General features: G+C 46.1%; 1 protein-coding gene across 1 annotated transcript in view; it reads right to left on the bottom strand.

The window, feature by feature from the left end:
- LIMD1 (LIM domain containing 1) overlaps positions 1-20,761 on the bottom strand; it is a gene marked incomplete at its 5' end in the record, with an annotated part of 60,474 nt that overhangs the window by 5,889 nt on the left and 33,824 nt on the right. The window contains 2 exons of the mRNA XM_080803544.1: positions 2,060-2,122; positions 3,024-3,091. Of these exons, the coding sequence (XP_080659670.1) occupies positions 2,060-2,122; positions 3,024-3,091 (131 nt within the window). The remainder of the gene's footprint in view (positions 1-2,059; positions 2,123-3,023; positions 3,092-20,761) is intronic.

The following is a 20,761-nucleotide window of genomic DNA, read 5'->3' on the forward strand; positions in this document are numbered from 1 at the left end:
TGCCTGGGGGACCTGGGGGGAGGCCTTGCTTGCCAGGGAGGACTCAGCCCTCTCGGGGCTTAGCTCCACTGGGGTGTATCCAGGCCTGGACAACAGCAGGTTCTCCTCATGAACAGGGCGGGCTCCGATTCGCTGCTGTTTCACACACGTTAGCAAGAAACCAGCGGAAATGAGTGCTGATGTCCAGCAACAATATTCACAGCAGCTTTATTCCTAGATAGCCTCAAACTGGCAACCGCCCAAATCCCCAGCAGCAGACCAGCAGACACAGAAACTGCTCTCGCCGTCCAGCGGAAGTCTACCCAGCAATGAAAATAAACGAACTACGGACACAGGCCACGACATGGATGAACTTCAAGAACACTTGCTAGGGGCGCCTGGGTGGCTCAGTCGGTTAAGCATCCGACTCTTGACTTTGGCTCAGGTCATGATCTCAGGGTCGTGAGTTCGAGCCCCACACGGGGTTCCACATTGGGCACGTAGCCTGCTTAAGATCCTCTCTCCCTCTCCTGCTGCCCCTGCCCCCCCCCAAAAAAAATACTACAAAGGGGCTTCTGGGTGGCTCAGTCAGTTAAGTGTCTGCCTGTGGCTCAGGTCATGATCTCAGGGTCCTGGGATCGAGACCCACGTTAGGCTCCCTGCTCAGCGGGGAGCCTGCTTCTCCCTTTCCCTCTATTGCTTCCTCTGCTTGTGTTTGCTCTCTCTCTCTGCCAACTAAATACACAAAATATTTAAACAACAGCAACAACATTTTCTAAGTGAGAAAAGACAGACTCAAAGGACTCCATGCTATATAATTCCATTTATATGCAGTTTCAGGACCAGCAAAACCAATCCAGGGCAATAGAGCTCAGAATAGAGGATACTTTTGGAGGAGGGGTTCTGGACGGGGAGGAAGACAAGAAGGAAGTTTCTGGGGTGTGGCATATGGGAAATACCCACACTTTGACCTGGGTGGGGTTACATATGTGCATATGCAAAACTTCATTCACTTGTACACTTAATATGTACATCCTTTACTCTAGGAGTTTTGTTTCTCAATAAAAAAGGTGAAAGAAAAAAATTAGCAATGATTAACAATTCCCTTCTTCAGAATGGAATTAGCGGGTCAGTTTAGAGAGGGATTTACCTCTTTCCAACTAAAACAATACTGTGTAATAATTTTCTTTGACCAGTTTATTGAAGAAATTCTTAAGGCCTGATCTCCAATGGTGAACAGTTTGATCCCTGAGACAGACTATGTATTCAGCATTTGTTAACCTCACAACCTTACCCTGTAAGGAGGCCAGGAAAGAAACACTGTCCCCACTGAAGAAATAAAGATACTGTCGCCCAAGACAAGCTCAGAGGGCCAGTGGCGGGGTGAGGAATAGGATGTATAAAACTTGCTCCTTGTTTGGCTGTCTCAGAACTAACGACAGGCCCGCGTCTTAGGGATGGATGGAGTCAGGCAGAACACGGGGCACAGACAACTCTGTTTATCTGACTTTTCATACCGAACTCCAAAGGCAATGAAGTTTGGGATTTGGCATCTCACCTGGGACACCACGGGGATCACAGAAAATCAGAGGGAGGCCGGTGGATCCAACCCCCCCAGAGAAACAAGCATCATCAGAAACACAACACTGTGTGAACTACATGATTAAGGATGCTAAGGCCAGTAAAAGCCAACAATATGGCTTCTTGGAGAGCAAGCAGCAGCCTTATGCAGGTCTTCTCTTAATAAAACCAGACGCGGGGCGCCTGGGTGATTCAGTGGGTTAAAGCTTCTGCCTTCAGCTCAGGTCGTGATCCCAGGGTCCTGGGATCGAGCCCCGCATCGGGCTCTCTGCTTAGCAGGGAGCCTGCTTCCTCCTCTCACTCTCTCTGCCTGCCTCTCTGCCTACTTGTGATCTCTGTCTGTCAAATAAATAAATAAAATCATTTAAAAAAATAAAAATAAAACCAGACGCAACCACAAATCAAGTTAGGAAACACAGTTTTCAACAGTTAGTTTCTATTTCTGTGAATGCCTCCCCCTCCTACCATGCCATCATCTTGTTCCAATGACCCTACTCACCATGTCCATGATCAGATGCCCACAAAGAAAACACCTGTCAGCAGACTGCTGGAACCCAGAGTACTACAGAGGAAAAAGAAAAGAAAGTTAAAGCCAGGCAGGACAGATGACCTAGCCACTTGCCCACCAGTCACAAGGATGACAAGGAACTTATCAGAAAGAAGTGTCACTCTATATAGGAATCTGTCGTTTCCTAGAGGACAACACAGTCGTGTGATGAATCATGGAACAGCTTCTGCCACAAAGCCATTACACATACTAATACCACTCACCCTAACAAGAGCCGCATCTGGGCACCCACAACACGCCGGGCTCTGTGTAAGAGGCTGTGCGTAGAGAGGCTTTAAGGTGATAAGCCACTGGTTCTCAAAGGGGAGTTCCCTGACATCACCTGGGAACTTGTAAGAAATGCAAATACTTGGAGCGCCTGGGTGGCTCAGTGGATTAAGCCTCTGCCTTCGGCTCAGGTCATGATCTCAGGGTCCTGGGATCGAGCCCCACATCAGGCTCTCGGCTCGGCAGGGAGCCTGCTTCCCCCTCTCTCTCTGCCTGCCTCTTTGCCTACTTATGATCTCTGTCGGCCAAATAAATAAATAAATAAATAAATAAAATCTTTAAAAAAAAAAAAAAGAAATGCAAATTCTTGGGCTCCACCCAAGACTGAACCCCAGTCCAGAGGTTTAAGAGAGCGGTGGGGTAGGCAAAATGGGCAGAACACTAGACGACAGGCCAAGTGACCCTCAAGTCCCTTCCAAGCACCTCGTTCTGCGGCTTGTCATTTGCTTTGGGAACAAGGGCAACCCGGGGCATCTACAAGAGGGAAAGTCGGGACCCCCTTCTCTGACTGCGCTCAGCTCCCCGCCGGCACCGGGGATCACAGAGAGAAGCCACACTCTTCTGCCAGGCCCCTGCCCCTGACTCTGGTCAGGACTTGGAGCAGGGGAGGTTAGGGTAACAAACTCACCAGGAAGTCTTCCTCACAAAACACTTTGCCATTGACAAAATAAAAGGCTTTTCCTCTCAGCTTCCGGCCTAAGGAAAAAACACAGAGGCAGGGTGAAAAGAAGATGATGTGTGCAGTGAAAAAAGGAGAAAAGAAACAAACACGCACAAAAGGCCAAGTGTCACTAAGGGTGTGCGGTTACAGAGAGCTGCTGGCGGCCTCTGGCGATGGACAGAGGAAGGCCGGATGGCCGTGGCCCTGGCGGGTGTGTGTGGCCAGGGACACCAGCGCTGTCTTGGGAATCATCCTACGCTCTCTTCTCCCACTTCCTCTCCGTTGAGAAAGAAGCCAGTGAGACATCTGGTGAGGGGACGGCAGAGGCACACTGTGGGGGTGAGGGGGGTACAGGGCAAGTTTGGTGTGAAGCTGTTTCCACATATCTTTGACATGTGCTCCAGGGGACACTGGTGACCACCTATCAGGAAAGTCCTAGAAATTGGTCAACTTTATTTTCCTTATTTTCATGTCTCTTTCCATCTCAACTATACAGAAAATACACATTGTTGGACACATAATGATTTTCCTTGTTTTCCCCTGATCTAAACAGGGTGAGGAAAGGTGGGAAAAATTCAAAGCACCCCGGCTGCTTAGGTGTAACTTTAGTTTCCATAAAGCTAGGACACTGACAAGAATAGCACACTTCATCAATGCCCTTGATCCCCAGTGAAAAAATAGAGGGTGACATGCTCAAGGTTAAGCAGGAGCATCTTTGTAGGAGACCCTGGGTCCATGACTCCGAGGCATTCCCAGATCTGAGAACACTTCCAGCATCAGGCACAACACGTGTGCAACAGACCGTGCAAGTTTCCAAAACTGAATTCATTCTAAACTCTAGTGGAACCATGCCCCTTGGAGCCAGGATCCGCAACATGAAACCAAGCTCACCAAATGTTGCAATCGCTAATGGGGCTCCAGGCAGAGAAATCACCCTCATTAAAGCACCGAGCACCCTCACCTGGGACCCCCAGAGCCGGCCAAGAGCACAAGGCGACAGAGAAAAGCCTGGTGACACAGACCTGCAGGGGCTTAGAGAGGGCCTGGAAAGTATCAGTCAGTGCAGAGGAAAAGCCACGAAAAAAGAAGTGTAACTACAAAAGCAAAAAGCTCCAGAGAAGTTAAAGACCTTGGTGTGAGAAACAAAAGTTATCGTAAGAAAATGTGAGCAAGTGTCTTTGACCGGGGCGTGGCACAGGATTTCTCCGGTGAGATACAAAAGGCACACCTTACGAAGGTAAAGGCTGATCCCTTGGACATCAAAAATCCAAACTTCTGTTCAACATAAAACAACATATACAAAGTTCAAAAAATAAAGCTGTTGAAAAGCCAAGCGGTTCTGAGCAGGGAGGGAGAAGGAGCAGGTCAGAGGATGGCAACTGGAGGGCGTGTGAAGAGAACAAAGAGAAAGGGAAGACAGAAGCCTGGAAGGACGAAGACTCTGGGGCTGACCCTCCACGGTCCTGCCCCTGCAGCCCCCTCCCCAGGAAGGCCCTGCCCTTCTCCGTGGCCTGCTTGTTGCTGGGAGACCCGCTGCTATCTTGGTGTCTCCCCAACCCTCTGATTGGTTCCTATAGAACTTTCTAATATTCTGAATAAATGCTGCACTCCTTGAGGATAGAACATAACTTCGACTCGGCCTCATAGGAGGACGGCTTGCCAGTGGTCTGACTGCAGGCAGTAAAGGGCAAGTTGGAGAAATAAAAAGGCAGGCAGGCCAGGGGCCAGCAGATGTTACAATGCATGTACCAAGGCAGTAGTCATCGAAAACATAAAGAACACCAAGCACCCATCCGACCAAGATAACCCGACGGAAAAACCGAGCGAAGGATAAGAAATGAAAATGCAAAGAGAAAATCTGTTAAACTCGAGGCAGGAACCATTTTACAAGATGTTCAATCCCACCAGCAATCAGGATATGCAAATTAAAACCACAAGGAGATGCTGTCTCAGTGCCGGATGGACTAAAATCACTAAGACTGGCAGAACTATGTCATGGTGAAAGTGTGGGACAAGAGGAAACCTTTCCCGATCAGTACGATGGGAGTGGGAGTGTCGATCAGCACGAGCACCCTGGGAAGAATTCGGCAAGAGCCCAGAGAGCTGAAAACCCACATGACCCAGCATGTACTTGTAGGGGTGCCCTTTGAGAAGATCTCCCAATGTGCAGAAGGAAAAGCACATAGAGCTTCACTGCAGCATTGCAAAGATAACCTAGATACCCAGCAGCATCTTCAATATTTATCCAAGTAGAAAAATTGAGAAATACATTGAGGGAGAATTTGGAGTCATAGTCAATGGATGAGATACCACATAGCAGTCAAAATGCATGAACTAGATTTGTATATATCGTTAGGAACTGAACTGAACACACTGCTGTGCAAATAGGGAAAATTGCTCAATGATATATATGTTATAGGATTGTGTGTGTGTGTGTGTGTATATACACACACACTAATATATATATATACACATTAAAAAATATATATATATACACACACACATTAAATTATGAACAAACATATGCACACACAAACTAGTGCTATATATTTTTTATGATACTTGTCGATGCGATAACAGAAGAAAAAAATATATATATATACACACACACATTAAATCATGAACAAACACATATGCACACACAAACTAGTGCTGTATATCTTCTATGATACTTGTCTATGCGAAACAGAAGATAACAGACTGGAAGGATCCATACACTGAATTCATGACAGTACCTGTCCTGGAGAAGGGGGAAATGGCATGTGGGAAGGGGAACCAGGACAATTCCAATTTATCTGTAATATTCTACTTCCTTTATCAGAAATAAGTCCAAAGGAGAACATAAAAATGTCCGTGGATTCTGGGTGGCAGGTAAACAGAGGTTACTTCCTACTGTGCTTTCCTATAGTTTTGAAACTATACACAAACACACACACTCACACCTTCTTTAGGTGAAATACTATAAGCCAAAGGCAGATGACAAACCAGAGAAAACATCACACTGTAGGACAAAAACAATTTAATCTGTCCTCATAGGCAAGTAATTCAATTAACAGTCCACATAGAAAAATAAGCGAAGAGGGGCGCCTGGGTGGCTCCGTCAGTTAAGCATCTGCCTTTGGCTCAGGTCATGATCCCCAGGGTCCTGGGATTCAGCCCCCCCATTGAGCCCCATGTCCTGCTCCCTGCTCAGTGGGGAATCTGTTCCTTTCCCTCGGCCCCTCCCTCCCCCTGCTCATATTAGTAATCACACTGAAGACACTCCTCACTCTGTGAGGGATAGCAGAAATTAGATAAGCTTATGAGAGAGAATTTGGTATCAAATAGCAATAGGATTTAGAAAGTTCAAATTATTTTGACTGAAAAATTCCACTGCAGGAATTTATCCTAAGGAAATAATCAGAGTTGGATTGTGTAAAGGATCTTCACCTCAACATTATTTAAAACAGGTGAGGGGTGCCTGGGTGGCTCAGTTGGTTAAGCATCAGACTCTTGAATTTGGCTCATAAATTCAGGTCATGATCTCAGGGTCATGAGATCGAGCCCCACGTGGGACTCCACACTCAGTAAGGAGTCTGCTTGAGATTCTCCCTCTCCCTCGCCCCTCCCTCTGCTTGTGCGCCACACTCTCTCCCTAAATAAAATCTTCAAAAAACATTTAAAATAAAATTTAAAATATTTTTATTTAAAATAAAATAACTTTAAAAATGAGCATTAAGCAAATATCGAATTCCTATTAAATAAATGAGATAGCATTTATACTATTATGCAGCCATAAAAAAAGAGGGTTTTCAAAAAAAGACTTGATGACACAGAGAGATATTTAAAATACTTCAGAAGGTGGTATAAAAGCATATTTGTGGGGGCGCCTGGGTGGCTCAGTGGGTTAAGGCCTCTGCTTTCGGCTCAGGTCATGATCCCAGGGTCCTGGGATCGAGCCCCGCATCGGGCTCTCTGCTCAGCGGGGAGCCTGCTTCCCTTCCTCTCTCTCTCTGCCTGCCTCTCTGCCTGCTTGTGATCTCTGTCAAATATATAAATAAAATCTTTAAAAAAAAAAAAAGCATATTTGTGTATGAGTACAGATATGGAAACACGTGTTCACACACCTGTATGTTCACAAAATTATGTGCATGTTCATACACACCAAATGCATACAAAATGTTAATAGTCATTATCTCTGAGTATAGAAAATGGGTGATTTTTATTTTTTCCTGTAAATGACTATATATTATTTTCATAACCTGAAACAAATTAAAATAGGATAAGGGAGTGTGGAAAGAACAGTGGGGCATATATTAGAAGTCTACAACGCAAGCCTGTAGCTCTCCAAACCTTCTCTCCTGTCCTTCCTCAAAGTTAGTTACATTCACTTCTGGAAGGTTCTAGCACCTTCGCAAGCATTTCCTGACTGCGAAACTAGGGTGACAAGAAGGGGCACTTATAACTAAATGATTTCAAGGTTCACTGACAGAACCCCCCTTTACAGCCATAGGAAGTTCATTTATAATGATCTCACTTTCCCCTCTATAAAAAAAAATTCCAGCAAACTTAAAGTTGTACACAGGAAAACTAGAGTAGCCTCTCCCATATTTTTGTTCCGATCAGGCACCTGGGTGAGAGCCTCCAGTCCCTCCCCAGGCAGCCACGGCGATAGGAAGGACACAAATAGTCCACCACGAGGGAAAACGATGCCCAGCACTGTCTGAACACAAGGAAAACCCAAGTCCAGTCTGGGAGTGGGGCTGGCTTGTTTTGCTGCCCCCAGGTTCGGAGAGGAAAGGAGGCGAGGCTGCAGATCCCATAGTGGCCGCTGGAGAGAGCGAGGGGGCCGTCTGGAAAGGGCACAGGTCTTCCTAGACAGAGATGCGGCTTCTGATCCAATGCAGAGAACACGGGGCTCTGGTTCCAGGAACGGAGTCCGGAAAGCTCCAAGGAATCTGAGCTGGGAATTAACTTTCTGTTTTAATAGAAGGCATGTCACCTCTGTTCCAGAAATCATAGAGGAGGGTTATTAAACCCACTGAGGGCCAAGCGCTCTAGCGCCCTAAGAAAGACAAACAAGAGCTTTTTCACTTAGAACATCAACAAACATTTGTTAAATGATTGCAGCTATTTATGACAGTCCTCCTGGCATATTTCTGTAAGCTACTGATGAGAGTGTAAAATGATAAACTCTCCCTGGAGAGAAACTTTAAAAAGTGACTCGGTGTGGCTCTCCAGGACTTAGCTTAAGGAAAGACTCAGAAACGTTAATATTTACTTAGGTCCACACCGGAAGCCTTAGGAGAAACGATTACGTAAAACAGAGTACATCTAAATGATGAGATATTATGCGGCCGTTTCAAGTACAGTTCAAGTACGTGTTTCAGTGAGACCAGCGAATGCTTATCCTATAGAAGGTTACATCAAAACACATTAGTAAACGAAAAATGCAAGCTGGACAGCTGTACAATTCCATTTCAGGAACTTAAGCACATACGCACACATGCTGAGATACAAAGGAGAGAAAACTCTAGAATGCCGTATTCTGAAACTGATAGGGCTTGGCACTGGTAAGATGGTATTTTACCAGGAAACTGCACTGTCAATAGTGCTATTTAAACTTATCTAGTACCACGCAGCTCTGGTAGGCTGTATTACAGGGAACTCCTCTTACTACTTTATATGTTTCGATATTTGACATTTTTTTTCTACTATTAGGGACACATGTAGATGGTATTCAGAATTTCACTTTTTGCTTTCATACACTTACATTTTTCTAGAATTATGTATTTAATAATTTGAAAAACGATGCTTTTGTTTCTTAAAGCTTTTTATTCGTTTATTTATTTTGAGAGAGGAGGTGCGCATGAGGGCGGTGAGGAGCAGAGGGTGAGAGAGAGGGAGGAGGGGAAAGAATCTCGAGAAGACTCTGCCCGGAGCATAGAGCCCCACGAAGGGCTCTACTCGGGGCTCGATCCCACGACCCTGGAGGCCAAGGTCCGAATGGAAACCAAGAGTCAGAGGCTCAACCGACTGAGCCACCTAGGTGCCCTCGGGGGTTTTTTGTTGTTGTTGTTTTTTAAAGTAGGCTTCGTGCCCAACACAGGGCTTGAACTCACCCCCCCTGAGATTAAGAGTCACATGCTCTACCAACTGAGCCAGGCAAGTGCCCCCAATACTTTAATTTTTAAAAGAAAACCCTTATGGGGCACCTGGGTGGCTCAGTGGGTTAAGCCTCTGCCTTCGGCTCAGGTCATGATCTCAGGGTCCTGGGATGGAGCCCCCCATCAGGCTCTCTGCTCAGTGGGGAGCCTGCTTCCCCCTCTCTCTGTGCCTACTTGGGATCTCCGTTTGTCAAATAAAAAAAAATCTTAAAAAAAAAGAAAACCCTTATGTAATAATACAAAAATTAATAAAGCTAGATCTAAAAATTGTGTATTTCAACTGCGTAAAGAAGAAATTCAAAGGAAAAAAGAAAGACGGGAAAAAAAAATCTGCCCAAGAGTGACAGTGCCTCTGGTGGACACACATGGTATCTGCATGCTTCGGGAGCAGGGGTGGGGAGGCGCCTTGTTTGCTGATTATGTGCTTCTTGATACTTTCCTACACTTCCCCAAACTTCTACCAAGGAGCAGGCAGGACTTTAATTGTCCTCTGAAAAACTGCCCAGCTGGCTAGTCAAATCCTGTCGCTGCTGATCCCCAGAGCTGAGAAGTCCCCTGTCCAGACCCTGGTGGCCAAGGGAACGGCTTCAAGGCTGCATCTGGTTTTTCGTTATTCTAAAATAATAATTATTATTGTCATATATAATAATAATTGTATATGATATTGATATATAATAACAATTATATACTATATTGATATATAATATCATTAATATTATAAACAGAAGTATTATTCATTAATATATTATTATATATAAATATATAAATAATACATAATATAGAAATATATTTATATAATAGATATATATTATTAATATAATATATACTATGCAGATCAATAATTATTGTTGTATATTTTATATGACATTAATATATTCATATATTTGTATAGAATATGATTATTATATGTTCATGTTATTATATATTAATATGTAATATATCAATATATTTATAGAATATAAATATCCCATATTATTATAATACTTATTATATAGATTAATAATTATGAATAATAAATATCATTATTATTACTATTGAGGACTCCCCCATAGGGAAAGGGTGGGGCCTTAAGTATGCTCTGAAGGACTCAAACTCCACTTTTGACCTCAGTTTTAAAAGACTATCTAAAAAAAATTAAAAATTAAAAAAAAAAGACTAAGTTGAGAAACTAGATCCCACAGCCCATTTGTTTATATTTTATAAGTAGGAGAAAAAAATAAAACCCTAACATCCATTGATTGCCTTGTAGGTTTCAAGTACCGTGTTTACAACTTTCATATATTAATAAGTCTAAAAATGTGTCATGTTGTCACATGTTACTGCACCATCAGCCCTCCTTTCTGGCTTTGCCCCAGCCCACGCCTTTCACAGGCAAGTCCACGCATCACTCCCTGTCACTCGCTGTAGGTTTTTGGTTCCAGTAAGTGGGGAAACAGTTCACCAAAGAATGAGGCAGAAATAAAACCCATCACATGACAATATCACGGAGCAGTGCCCAGATGCGGGAATTAATTATCCCTGGGAATCGCCAGAAAGTACACCCCAGAAATGCTCCCACTTTCTGGGTTTCCCTTTCTCTTCCTAAAAACAGGACACTGATGGGAGGAACGTCACCTCCAGTTCGTACATTCTGAGGCTCAGAGTAGTAAGTGGGCAGGAGGGGAACCCAGTTAGTCGGCCCCTGAAGCCCACACCTGTCCCGCTGTGCCACGAGACCACCCACGCGATTTAATGCCTGGGAGCACACACTTACTCATGGAATCCACTTTTTCTCTTCCTACCAAGGAATGGAGAAAGGAATTTTCATTTTTTAACGTTTATTTATTTAAGCAATCTCTACACCCGATGTGAGACTCGAACTCACAACCCCGAGAGATCAAGAACCGCATGTTTCTACTGACTGAACCAGCCAGGCACCCAGAGGCTTCTGGTCTTTAAAAGCAGGAAAGCAGGGGGCAAGTATTCTTCTGGCTGAATCATTCCAGGTCTGGCCAGTGACACAGATGCTAACCTGGAAATTCCTGGAATCACTGAAACTATCCTGAAAGTTCCATGCCACTGCTCGATCCAGAACCCCAAAAGGTCTTCACTGACACACACACTAGCAGCCAACCACCACTAGGTGGCACCAAACCACAGCCCGGACCCACTGAGAACGCCAGGAGTGGAGGCGGCTGGCTTGGGTTGTGTCACTCATTAACCGTCCAACAATGCCACCTTGCAGGGGAGGCACTTTAAGGACCACCTACCGCATTATGCAAAAGCTAAATCCCTCAGGCACACTTGCCCACCAGGGCTATGAGTTGGGATTTGAACCCAGCTCTCTGGCAAGAAGTCAGCACTCTTCCTATCACGTGATACCCTCTTTGTCCCCCCAAGGACTCTCAGACTCAAGGTAGGGGGAGGAGGGGTATTTCCTGGCCTTCCCCATCAAACCTCTTCCTCCCTCTTCAGAAGCACCTGCTGGGTTTGTTAAAATACTGCCTGCTGAGCCCCACCCCCGGGGGACTCTTGTAGGCTGGGAAGGGCCTGAGACCCTGTCCTTCCCACGTGATGCTCAAGGGGCTGGTCCAGGGACCACGCTAAGATAGACAATGCCTCAGGCCAGTCTCTGAACCAGCATTTCCACTTGCCAAGATTTGTCTTGGTCAAACAAAAGTGCGAAGATCTGGACCATCCCTGAACAACGAGCAACCAACAGAACGGCGAGGGGGAAGGCAGGTCGGTGCCCCGTCTTCATAATTCAGCCTCAGAATCATCCCACTTCTGGCAGAGGAATTCCTCACACCAGGAAACACGTAGTGATGTGCACCCCAAAAATACACCAAAGAAACTGTTTTCCCGGAGCTTTAGAGTAGTCAAAGGTGCTCTTTATTTTCCAATCGCACCAAGTTTAGGAAATATTGACTAATAAATGTACTAATTATTGACTAAATATTGACTAATAAATGTACAGACTCATCAAAAGGCCACTTCCCATTGATGGTGGATATTTTATATTTGCCTTTGGGGGCCCCTTCAGTTGAAAAGAAAACTCTGGATGAAGCCAGTCTACCCCCATGAAGGAAAGGGTGACCACAGTCACAGATGTCATCAAGAGGAGTCGGCCACGTAACCTGACAAATAAAACTAAACATGCCATGCTTGCCGTTCTCCCCTCCCTCCAGAAATAGGAACGACTTGTCCCTTCCAGAAAAGTAATCGGCCCTGAGCTGTAAGACTTCATCACAAATTTCAGTGTCTAAAAATGCCTCCCTGGAAAGTAAAAAGGGAAGGTTTTCCTGGCCACAAGAGGAGTTCCCGAAAAAAGGAAGTAAAAAGGAGCAACTGTTTAGATTTTGTTGTTACTATACTGTCCCAAGAGGGTAACTTCTACCAGCATTGTCCACTGCTTACCAATCATACATGGCTATTCGTATGTAAATCTAAGTTAATAAAAATTTTTAAAATGTGGGCTGCCTGGGGACTCAGTTGGTTAAGCCTCTGCCTTTGGCTCAGGTCATGATCCCAGGGCCCTGAAATCAAGCCCTGCATTGGGTTCCCTGCTCAGTGGGGAGCCTGCTTCTCCCTCTTCCTGTGTCGCACCCCTGCTTGTGCTCTCTCTTGGTCTGTCAAATAAATAAATAAAATCTTTTAAAAAATTTAAAAACGGTTAGAATTCAGTTCAAGTACTTGAACAAGAACATTTCAAAGTATCCCGCGGCCACTTGTGATGGAGAGCAGCTATGCACCGTTTGCTTTACCGCACAGAATTCTACCTGATCTACTTCTTCAGCTTCTTCCAGAATAGGTTAACTCTTAAAATGAACTAATACAAACCAACAGGAAAACCAACCAAATTGGCTCCGTGCGAATGAAACAACGCACCTGGATTTCCGCAGGCTGGTGCAGCCTCAGCGGACTGAGGAACAAGGTGGAAGGTAGAAAGCAGAAAAGCTTTGCCACTTCGCAGAAACAAGAGGTTGGCCAGTCACCTGACCCTGTGGGTTCCTTGGTAGAGGGTGTCGTGGAAAGGACAAAACTGGGGGGGTCCCAGTGGGGAGCCCAATGTGGTGTTGGCTCTTATTAAGTGTTAGCCTAAGTCACGGTTGCCAGGATCCTGTCAATGACCTTCGTGTCCTACCTGAGCTAAAAATCTCATCCGCTCCCACCTCCCTCTCCCCAAACCCTCCAGGTCACTCCTTCCCTCTCAGTCTATCTGTGGTAAAGGGCTGGGGTTTTGTTTTGTTTTTCAGCTCTATCAGCCAGACTTATTTTCTTGGAAAATACGATATTTTAAAAAACAAAACATAAAATTCAAGCAGCAGTCTACTCTGTCAAACTGTGAACGTTGCTCAACGGTCTCAGCTTCTGGGCTTCTCTCCTTACTGGCCAGCACCGTCGGGGACCACACCACGGGCAGCCCCACTCTACACTCCAGTTCTCTTCTCACTGGCTGCCCCCAGGTCTTTTTACGTACTTTCAGTTTTACAAATCCACTCTCTTTTGGTTTTCCATTCCTACTACTCCAGACCATTATCACCTGGATCCGAGAAGAGAACGCTGCACAGAGATAAAAGTCCTGGAGACCTGCTGAGAGTCTCCTTGCGTGTCCTGCAGAGCCTGGATCAACTCGTGCCTGTGAAGAGACTAATGAAGCCCAGGGGGGAAAAGTCTTCCACAAGGGCTGAAAACAGTGCCTATTCCCACCAGTCAGAGTGGGAAAACTCATAATCCACAGGGTTCCACTCAAGAAGGTTTTACCCTGCAGTGAAGGATAATTGGCCCGGGATGGAGATCACCATCTCCAAATAACTTACCTGCCTCCTGGGACAAAGCTCAAGAAGATTTAAAGGAACACAAAGACATCCAGGACTCAACGAGATGAAATCACAATGTCTGGCATCTAATCGAAGATTACCAGGCATGCAAAAAGGCGGGACGAGAGGACCCATAATGAAGAAAACAGTCAACCTAGGGAAATCAAGCCAGATCTGACACAAAGCTTAGAATCAGTAGGAAAAGAGATACAAGTTATTGCTACTGTATTCCGTATGTCCAAGAAGCTAAAAGAAGATCTTTAAAAATGCCCGAGTGGCTGGAGACAACTAGATACTAGAGTATCAGAAATAAAAAAATACACTGGATGGGATTGGGAGACTGCACACTGCAGGAGAAAAGGTTAATAGATTTAAAGGCATCGTAATAAAAACTGGCCACACCATGGCCAAAATGAAACAGAGAGGAAAAGAGTTTCAAGCATAAAAAGAACATAAGGTAGTTGTGAGGCAACTTCAGTTAGCTAAGATTTAATTTAAGGGGTGATTTGTTAAATGTAACAAAGAAGCAACAAAAGGGGTAACAAAGCCCCTGGGCGGTGGAGGGATGGCGGGGAGGAAGGGTGTAGCAAAAAAAAAAAAAAAAAAAAAAAAAAAAAAAGTGATGAAATAGTGACCAGAAACGTTTCAGATTTGACAAAGGTTATAAACTCACACATCCAGAAAGCTGAACACACCCTAATCACATGAAACATAAAAAAGGCCCCAAGCGATATCATAATCAAATTTCTCAAAATCAATGATAGAAAACTTAAAAGCAGCCCGAGGAAAAGGACACGTTACCTACAGAGAAACAGAGATAAGGAGGACATCAGATTTCTGATGGAATACAATGGAACTACATCTTTAAAGAAGTGAAAGAAAAAACTGAAAGAACTATCTGTCTAGAATTCTCTAGCTCCACAAAAAAATCCTTTATTCTTTTTTAAAAAGATTTATTTAGGGACACGTGGCTGGCTCAGTCAGTTAAGCATCTGCCTTTGGCTCGTGTCATGATCCCCGGGGTCCTGGGACCGAGTCCCGAACCTGGCTCCTTGCTCAGCAGGAAGCCTGCTTCTCCCTCTGCCTGCCGCTCCCCCAGCTGTGTGCTCACTCGTGCACGCGCGCTCTCTGACAAGTAAATAAATAAAAATATTTTTAGAAAAAGAAAAATCTTTAAGATAAATAAATAAAAATAAAAATAAAAAAGACTTATTTATTTATTTGAGAGAGAGAGAACATACGGGGGAGGGGGAAGGGTCGTCGAGGGAGAGAAGGGAGAGAAAATCTCAAGCAGATTCTGCACTGAGCACGGAGCCCGATGTGGGGCTCAACTGCATGACCCACGGGATCATGACCTGAGCTGAAACCAAGGGTCAGATGAATTCAGACATATAAAAGCTGAAAGGATTCGTCACCAGCAGATCTGCACTATAAAAAAAGGTTGAGGAAGGCCTTTAAGCAGAAGGAAAATGGTACCAGATGAAGATCTGGATCTAAACCAAGAAATGAAGACAACCAGAAATAGCAACTGCCTGGGTAAACGAGATTTTTTGTCTTATTAGTTAAATCTCTTTAAAAGATGACTGACTAGAGGGCGCCTGGGTGGCTCAGTGGGTTAAGCCTCTGCCTTTGGCTCAGGTCATGATCCCAGGATCCTGGGATCGAGCCCCACATTGGGCTCTCTGCTCAGCAGGGAGCCTGCGTCCTCCCCCCCTCTCTCTACCTGCCTCTCTGCCTACTTGTGATCTCTCTCTCTCTGTCAAATAAATAAATAAAATTAAAAAAAAAAAGATAATTAACTAAAGCAATGGAAACAAACTGAGAGACCAGAAACAAACCCTAACATTTAGGGTTAATTAATTTTCAACACATTTGCCCGGACAGTCCAATGGAGAACGACTAGTCTTTTCAACAAATGCTGCTGGGAAGATTTCAAATCCATGTGCGAAAGAAAGAAGTTGGACCTCTACCTCAAACTGTATAAAAATCCACTTGGGGCGCCTGGGGGAGGCTCAGTGGGTTAAAGCTTCTGCCTTCGGCTCAGGTCATGATCTCACAGTCCTGGGATCGAGCCCCGCATCAAGCTCTCTGCACAGCGGGGAGCCTGCTCCCCCTGCCCCTGCCTGCCTCTCTGCCTACTTGTGATCTGCCAAATAAATCTTTAAAAAAAAAAAAGAGTTAAGACTATAACATTCAGAAGAAAATACGGGCGTGAGACTTTGTGACCTTGGGTTGGCAATGTTTTCTTTTCTTTTCTTAAGATTTTGTTTATTTATTTGATGGAGCAAGAGAGCACAAGCAGGGGGAGCACAGGCAGAGGCAGAGGGAGAAGTAGGCTCCCCGCTGAGCTGACCCCGATGTGATTCGGGGCTCAATCCCAGGACCCTGGGGTCATGACCCGAGCCAAAAGCAGTCACTTAATCAACTAAGCCACCCACGTGCCCCTGGCAATGATTCCTTATACAAAGTACCCAAAACACAAGAAATAAAAGAAAAAACATAGATAAATCAGACTGCATCAAAATTTAATAATAGTAACATCAGGAAAGTGAAATGACCATCCATAGAAGGAGAGAAAATATTTGCAAATCATATACTGGAGACTCATATGTAAAATATATAAAAAATGTGTTAAAACTCAATAAGAAGAGTTCAAAAACCCAATAAAAAATGGGCAAAGGATCTGAATACACATTTCTCCAAATAAGATGTGCAAAGAAGCCCACGAAAGGAGGTTCAACATCATTAGTCATCAGGAAAATGCAAACCAAAACCACATTGAGATTCAACTTCACACCCACTAGGGTGGTCAGAATCAAAAGGTCAGATCATCACGAGTGTTGGCAAGGATGTGGGATCCTGACAGCCTCACACACAGCTGGTAGGAATGTAAAATGCTGTGGCCAATTTGCAAAACAGTTTCTCAAAAACTCAAACACAGAGCTACCGTGTAGCCCAGCCATTCTACTCAGATACATACACAAAGAGATGAAAACGTGTGTCCACACAAAAACATATCCAGCTGACCCCTGAATGACATGGGGGTTAGGGGCGCTGACCCGCCATGCAGTTAGAAATCCACATATAACTTTTGACTCCCCCCAAAATTAACTACTGACAGCCTACTGCTGACCTTCTGAAAGCCTTACCAATAACGTAAATAGTCGATGAACAAGTATTTTGTACGTTATATGTGTTATTTACTGTGTTCAAACAGCAAAGGAAGCAACAGAAAAGAATATTAAGAAAATCCTAAGGAAGGGGCGCCTGAGTGGCTCAGCGGGTTAAAGCCTCTGCCTTCGGCTCAGGTCATGATCCCAGCGTCCTGGGATCGAGCCCCGAATCAGGCTCTCTGCTCAGGTGGGGGCCTGCTTTCCCCTCTCTCTCTGCCTCCCTCTCTGCCTACTTGTGATCTCTATCTGATAAATAAATAAAATCTGTAAAAATAAAAAAATTAAAAAGAAAAAGAAAATCCTAAGGAAGACCCATTCCCAATATGGTACTGTCAAAAATCCACATATAAGTAGACCTTGTAGTTCAAACCTGCATTGCTCAGGGAGTGAATGTACAATGTTCGCAGCAGCATCTTTGTAATAGCCAAAAAGTTAGAAAAAAGTGCCTATCAACTGACAGATGGATAGATGATATGTGGTATATCCAGACAATGGCATATTATTCAGCCATAAAAAAGCCCCAAGTTCTGATACGTGCTCCAACGTGGACGAACCAGGAGCGCCTTACGCTAAGTGAAAGGAGCCAGTTAGCACAGACCACATAGTATTGGGTTCCATTTCTATGAAACCTCCAGAATAGCAAATCTATAGGAGTAGAAAGCAGATCAGTGGTTGCTTAGGGCTGGGGGAAGAGGGGCAGAATGGGGGGGGGAGATGGCTAAAGGGTTCATATGGGAAATGCCCAGCGCTACCCACAAAGTATTGAAGGGCGGCAGGACCAGCCGAGATCAAGGCAACACTATCCTATTCTCCCCAAACTGGCCATGTAGGGGCAGGCACAGACCTCTGCAACCGGCTTCAATTTAACCATAGCTTCGGATACCACAAGACGGTAAGCGAACAAGGTATATATGAGACCAGAGATCAGAGGAGCCCCAAGAGAGACCTCGAGGGAGGACAGCACCTCGGAAGGTGGTATTCGCCTGGGTGGAGATGAAGGGTGAGGAGGACAGGCACGGGCAGGGGCAGGTGGTGTCCAGGAAGGCCTGGGGACTCTGCAGGAGGGCGGGTGGAGGAGACAGTGGCAGGACAGGAGACAGGCAAGGAGCTGGAACTGGTTTAAGGACTGGGACCAGAGAGCCGGGGTGTGGGCCCCCCAAAGGTGGTCCTTGAAAACCCGGCCTCAGCGCGTTCTCGGAGCGGAGTCTGGGAGCCCTTGTGGTACGGGTTCTCTTCCCCCTTTTAACAATGGGCAGGAAAGTCGTGCTGGTGTTGAGTCACCAAATCAACAGGATCTTGGGCAGCATCTGGTTTTGAAGACGGTGGAGCCACGAGGAAGAAGGTGTAGGATCTGCTTCTCAATGGAACGGACAGGGAAGCCGAGTGAGCACACGACAGGGACGTAGCAGGCACCGCGTGCAGGCACGGCACACACTCTTTGGTCTTGTTTCGGTACTGGGTTACGGGGAATCTTCTTCTCCCGTGTGTATTTTTTTTTACAGCGTGACTCTATTGCCTTTGTGATGTATAAAGCATGAAAACAGTAAATGTCACTGACGATTCCTTCTTCATAAGTGAACTGGTTCAGGAACTAGATGCCTTCCCTGCACCGTGCAACATGCTGGCCTCTAGCCACGTGTGGTTATTTACATTTAAAGTTCTTTTTTTTTTTTTTAAAGATTGCATTTGTTTGAGAGAGAGAGCAAGTGGGGGTGGGGGAGAAAGCAGACACCCGGTTGAGCAGGGAGTCCAATGTCACGCTCAATCCCATGACCCTGAGATCATGCCCCGAGACGAAGGCAGATGCTTAACCGATGATAGAGCCACCCAGGTGCCCCTAAATTTAAACTTTAATTAAAATGAAATACGACATTCAATTCCTCGGTCTCACTAGCCATGTTTCAAGTGCTCAAAAGCCACATGTGGCCACAGACTGCTTCGAGTCTGGAGTTCGGGAAATGGGGAGCCGGAGGCCAAAGGAAGGCTGAGTGGGGGCGGGCAGTGAGACAGATCCCCGGGGGCGCTCATTGTGCACGTGCACGCAGGCCTCGCTCCACAGATGTCAGGAATCGGGGATCGGGGTCCGTGCAGCTGCAGCCCGGGGGTCTGGGTGGTCGGGGACTCCTCGTGACTGTGACCGATCTCCAGCAAAGGGTGAGAACCACCAGTGTGAGCGAAAACACACACGGTGGGGCCACCTGGACCCCGGTCCCCCACGCACCGGCCGTCAACGGCTCCGAAACTCCACTTCCTCTTGTGTAAACAAGCATGGTCGGTTAGGGCAAATGAGGGGCCTCGAGAAGACAGAGCAAATGCTCTACCAGCGGTGGCTCAGACTCCAGCCCTTGTCAGGGGCATAGAAGCCCCGTGGGATCCGGGAAGGAAACCACGGGTGCAAAAGAAATCGTCAGTGAGGGGACCGGAGGGAGAGAGGAAGTAGGGAGGGAAGGGAAAGTAGTGCAGAAGGAAGAGGAAAGGGCCTGTGTGAGTCAGGGGTCTGTAAGGGACCAGAATGGGGAGGGTGTGTGCGTGCCTGTGTACACACATGCGTGTATGTGTGCGTGTGTGTGTGAGCATGTGCAAGTGTGTGTGCACGCGTGCGTGTGTGTGCGAGTGCGTGCATGCAGTGCAAGTGCGTCCCTTACTGGTGGGATGGTCAGCTTTTTGGTTTTATTTGGGCCTTTGACTGATTGGGCAAGGATCACCCACATTAGAGAGAAAAATCTGCTTTACTCCGTCTACCCGCCGTTACTCTCGTCCAGAAACTTCCTGCCAGACACACTCAGAACAATGTGTGACCTAAAGCACGGGCACGTCTGGCCCAGTCAAGCCAACACATTAAATCCACCAACCACCCCAGGACCAGAGGTGGGGACAGAAATTGAAGAGAACGTTTGAGAGACACAATACTTAAGAGAGAAACAAAGAGATACTTTAGCAAGAGAGCCAGAGAGACCCAAGGAGCATCAGTGATTCCAGAATGTTCAGAACTTACTCCCTAAACCCAGGATTCCAGCGTGGAGTACATGGCACCTGGTATGGTGTCTCCATGCTGATGACAGTGCAGTGACCCCCATATCCCAAAGCACCCTCCATCCTCAGAGCTGAGGGGACAGGGGACACACTGGGTACCACCAGGTAACACTCTGGGTCTGGGATTCCCAAAGGAAGACAATGCAGATTTCTACCCCAAACCACGCATGTGTGCTATCGGGCACCTAAAATGCTGGGGTAATTCACCCTGGAGTCTCCCTCGACTGTACAGTGCTCCAATGTCCCAGACCCCGCCAATGTAAAAGGCACGAAGGATCTGATGCCTTCCCATGGTCCCCTGACGGTCACAGCCTCTGACTGGACCAACACCCTGAGCTGGGAAACCCGCTCGGGCCCCAGTACGGGTGCCCCCAGCAGAACTGGGTCCGCTAGTGACAAACGCAATAGACCCTCTGACCCACGCCAAGTCAAGGTCGCCCCTCTGCCCTCCCCTGACCCCCACGGCCCTTTGTCCCTGCTCGTCTCTTTCTGTTGCTTCCTCATTTCTTCCCCGCCCACTGGCTTCCTTTAGGATGTGCCCACTCTTCCTTTCT

This window comes from Martes martes, assembly GCF_963455335.1.
Source record: "Martes martes genome assembly, chromosome: 1".
Lineage (NCBI taxonomy): Eukaryota > Metazoa > Chordata > Mammalia > Carnivora > Mustelidae > Martes > Martes martes.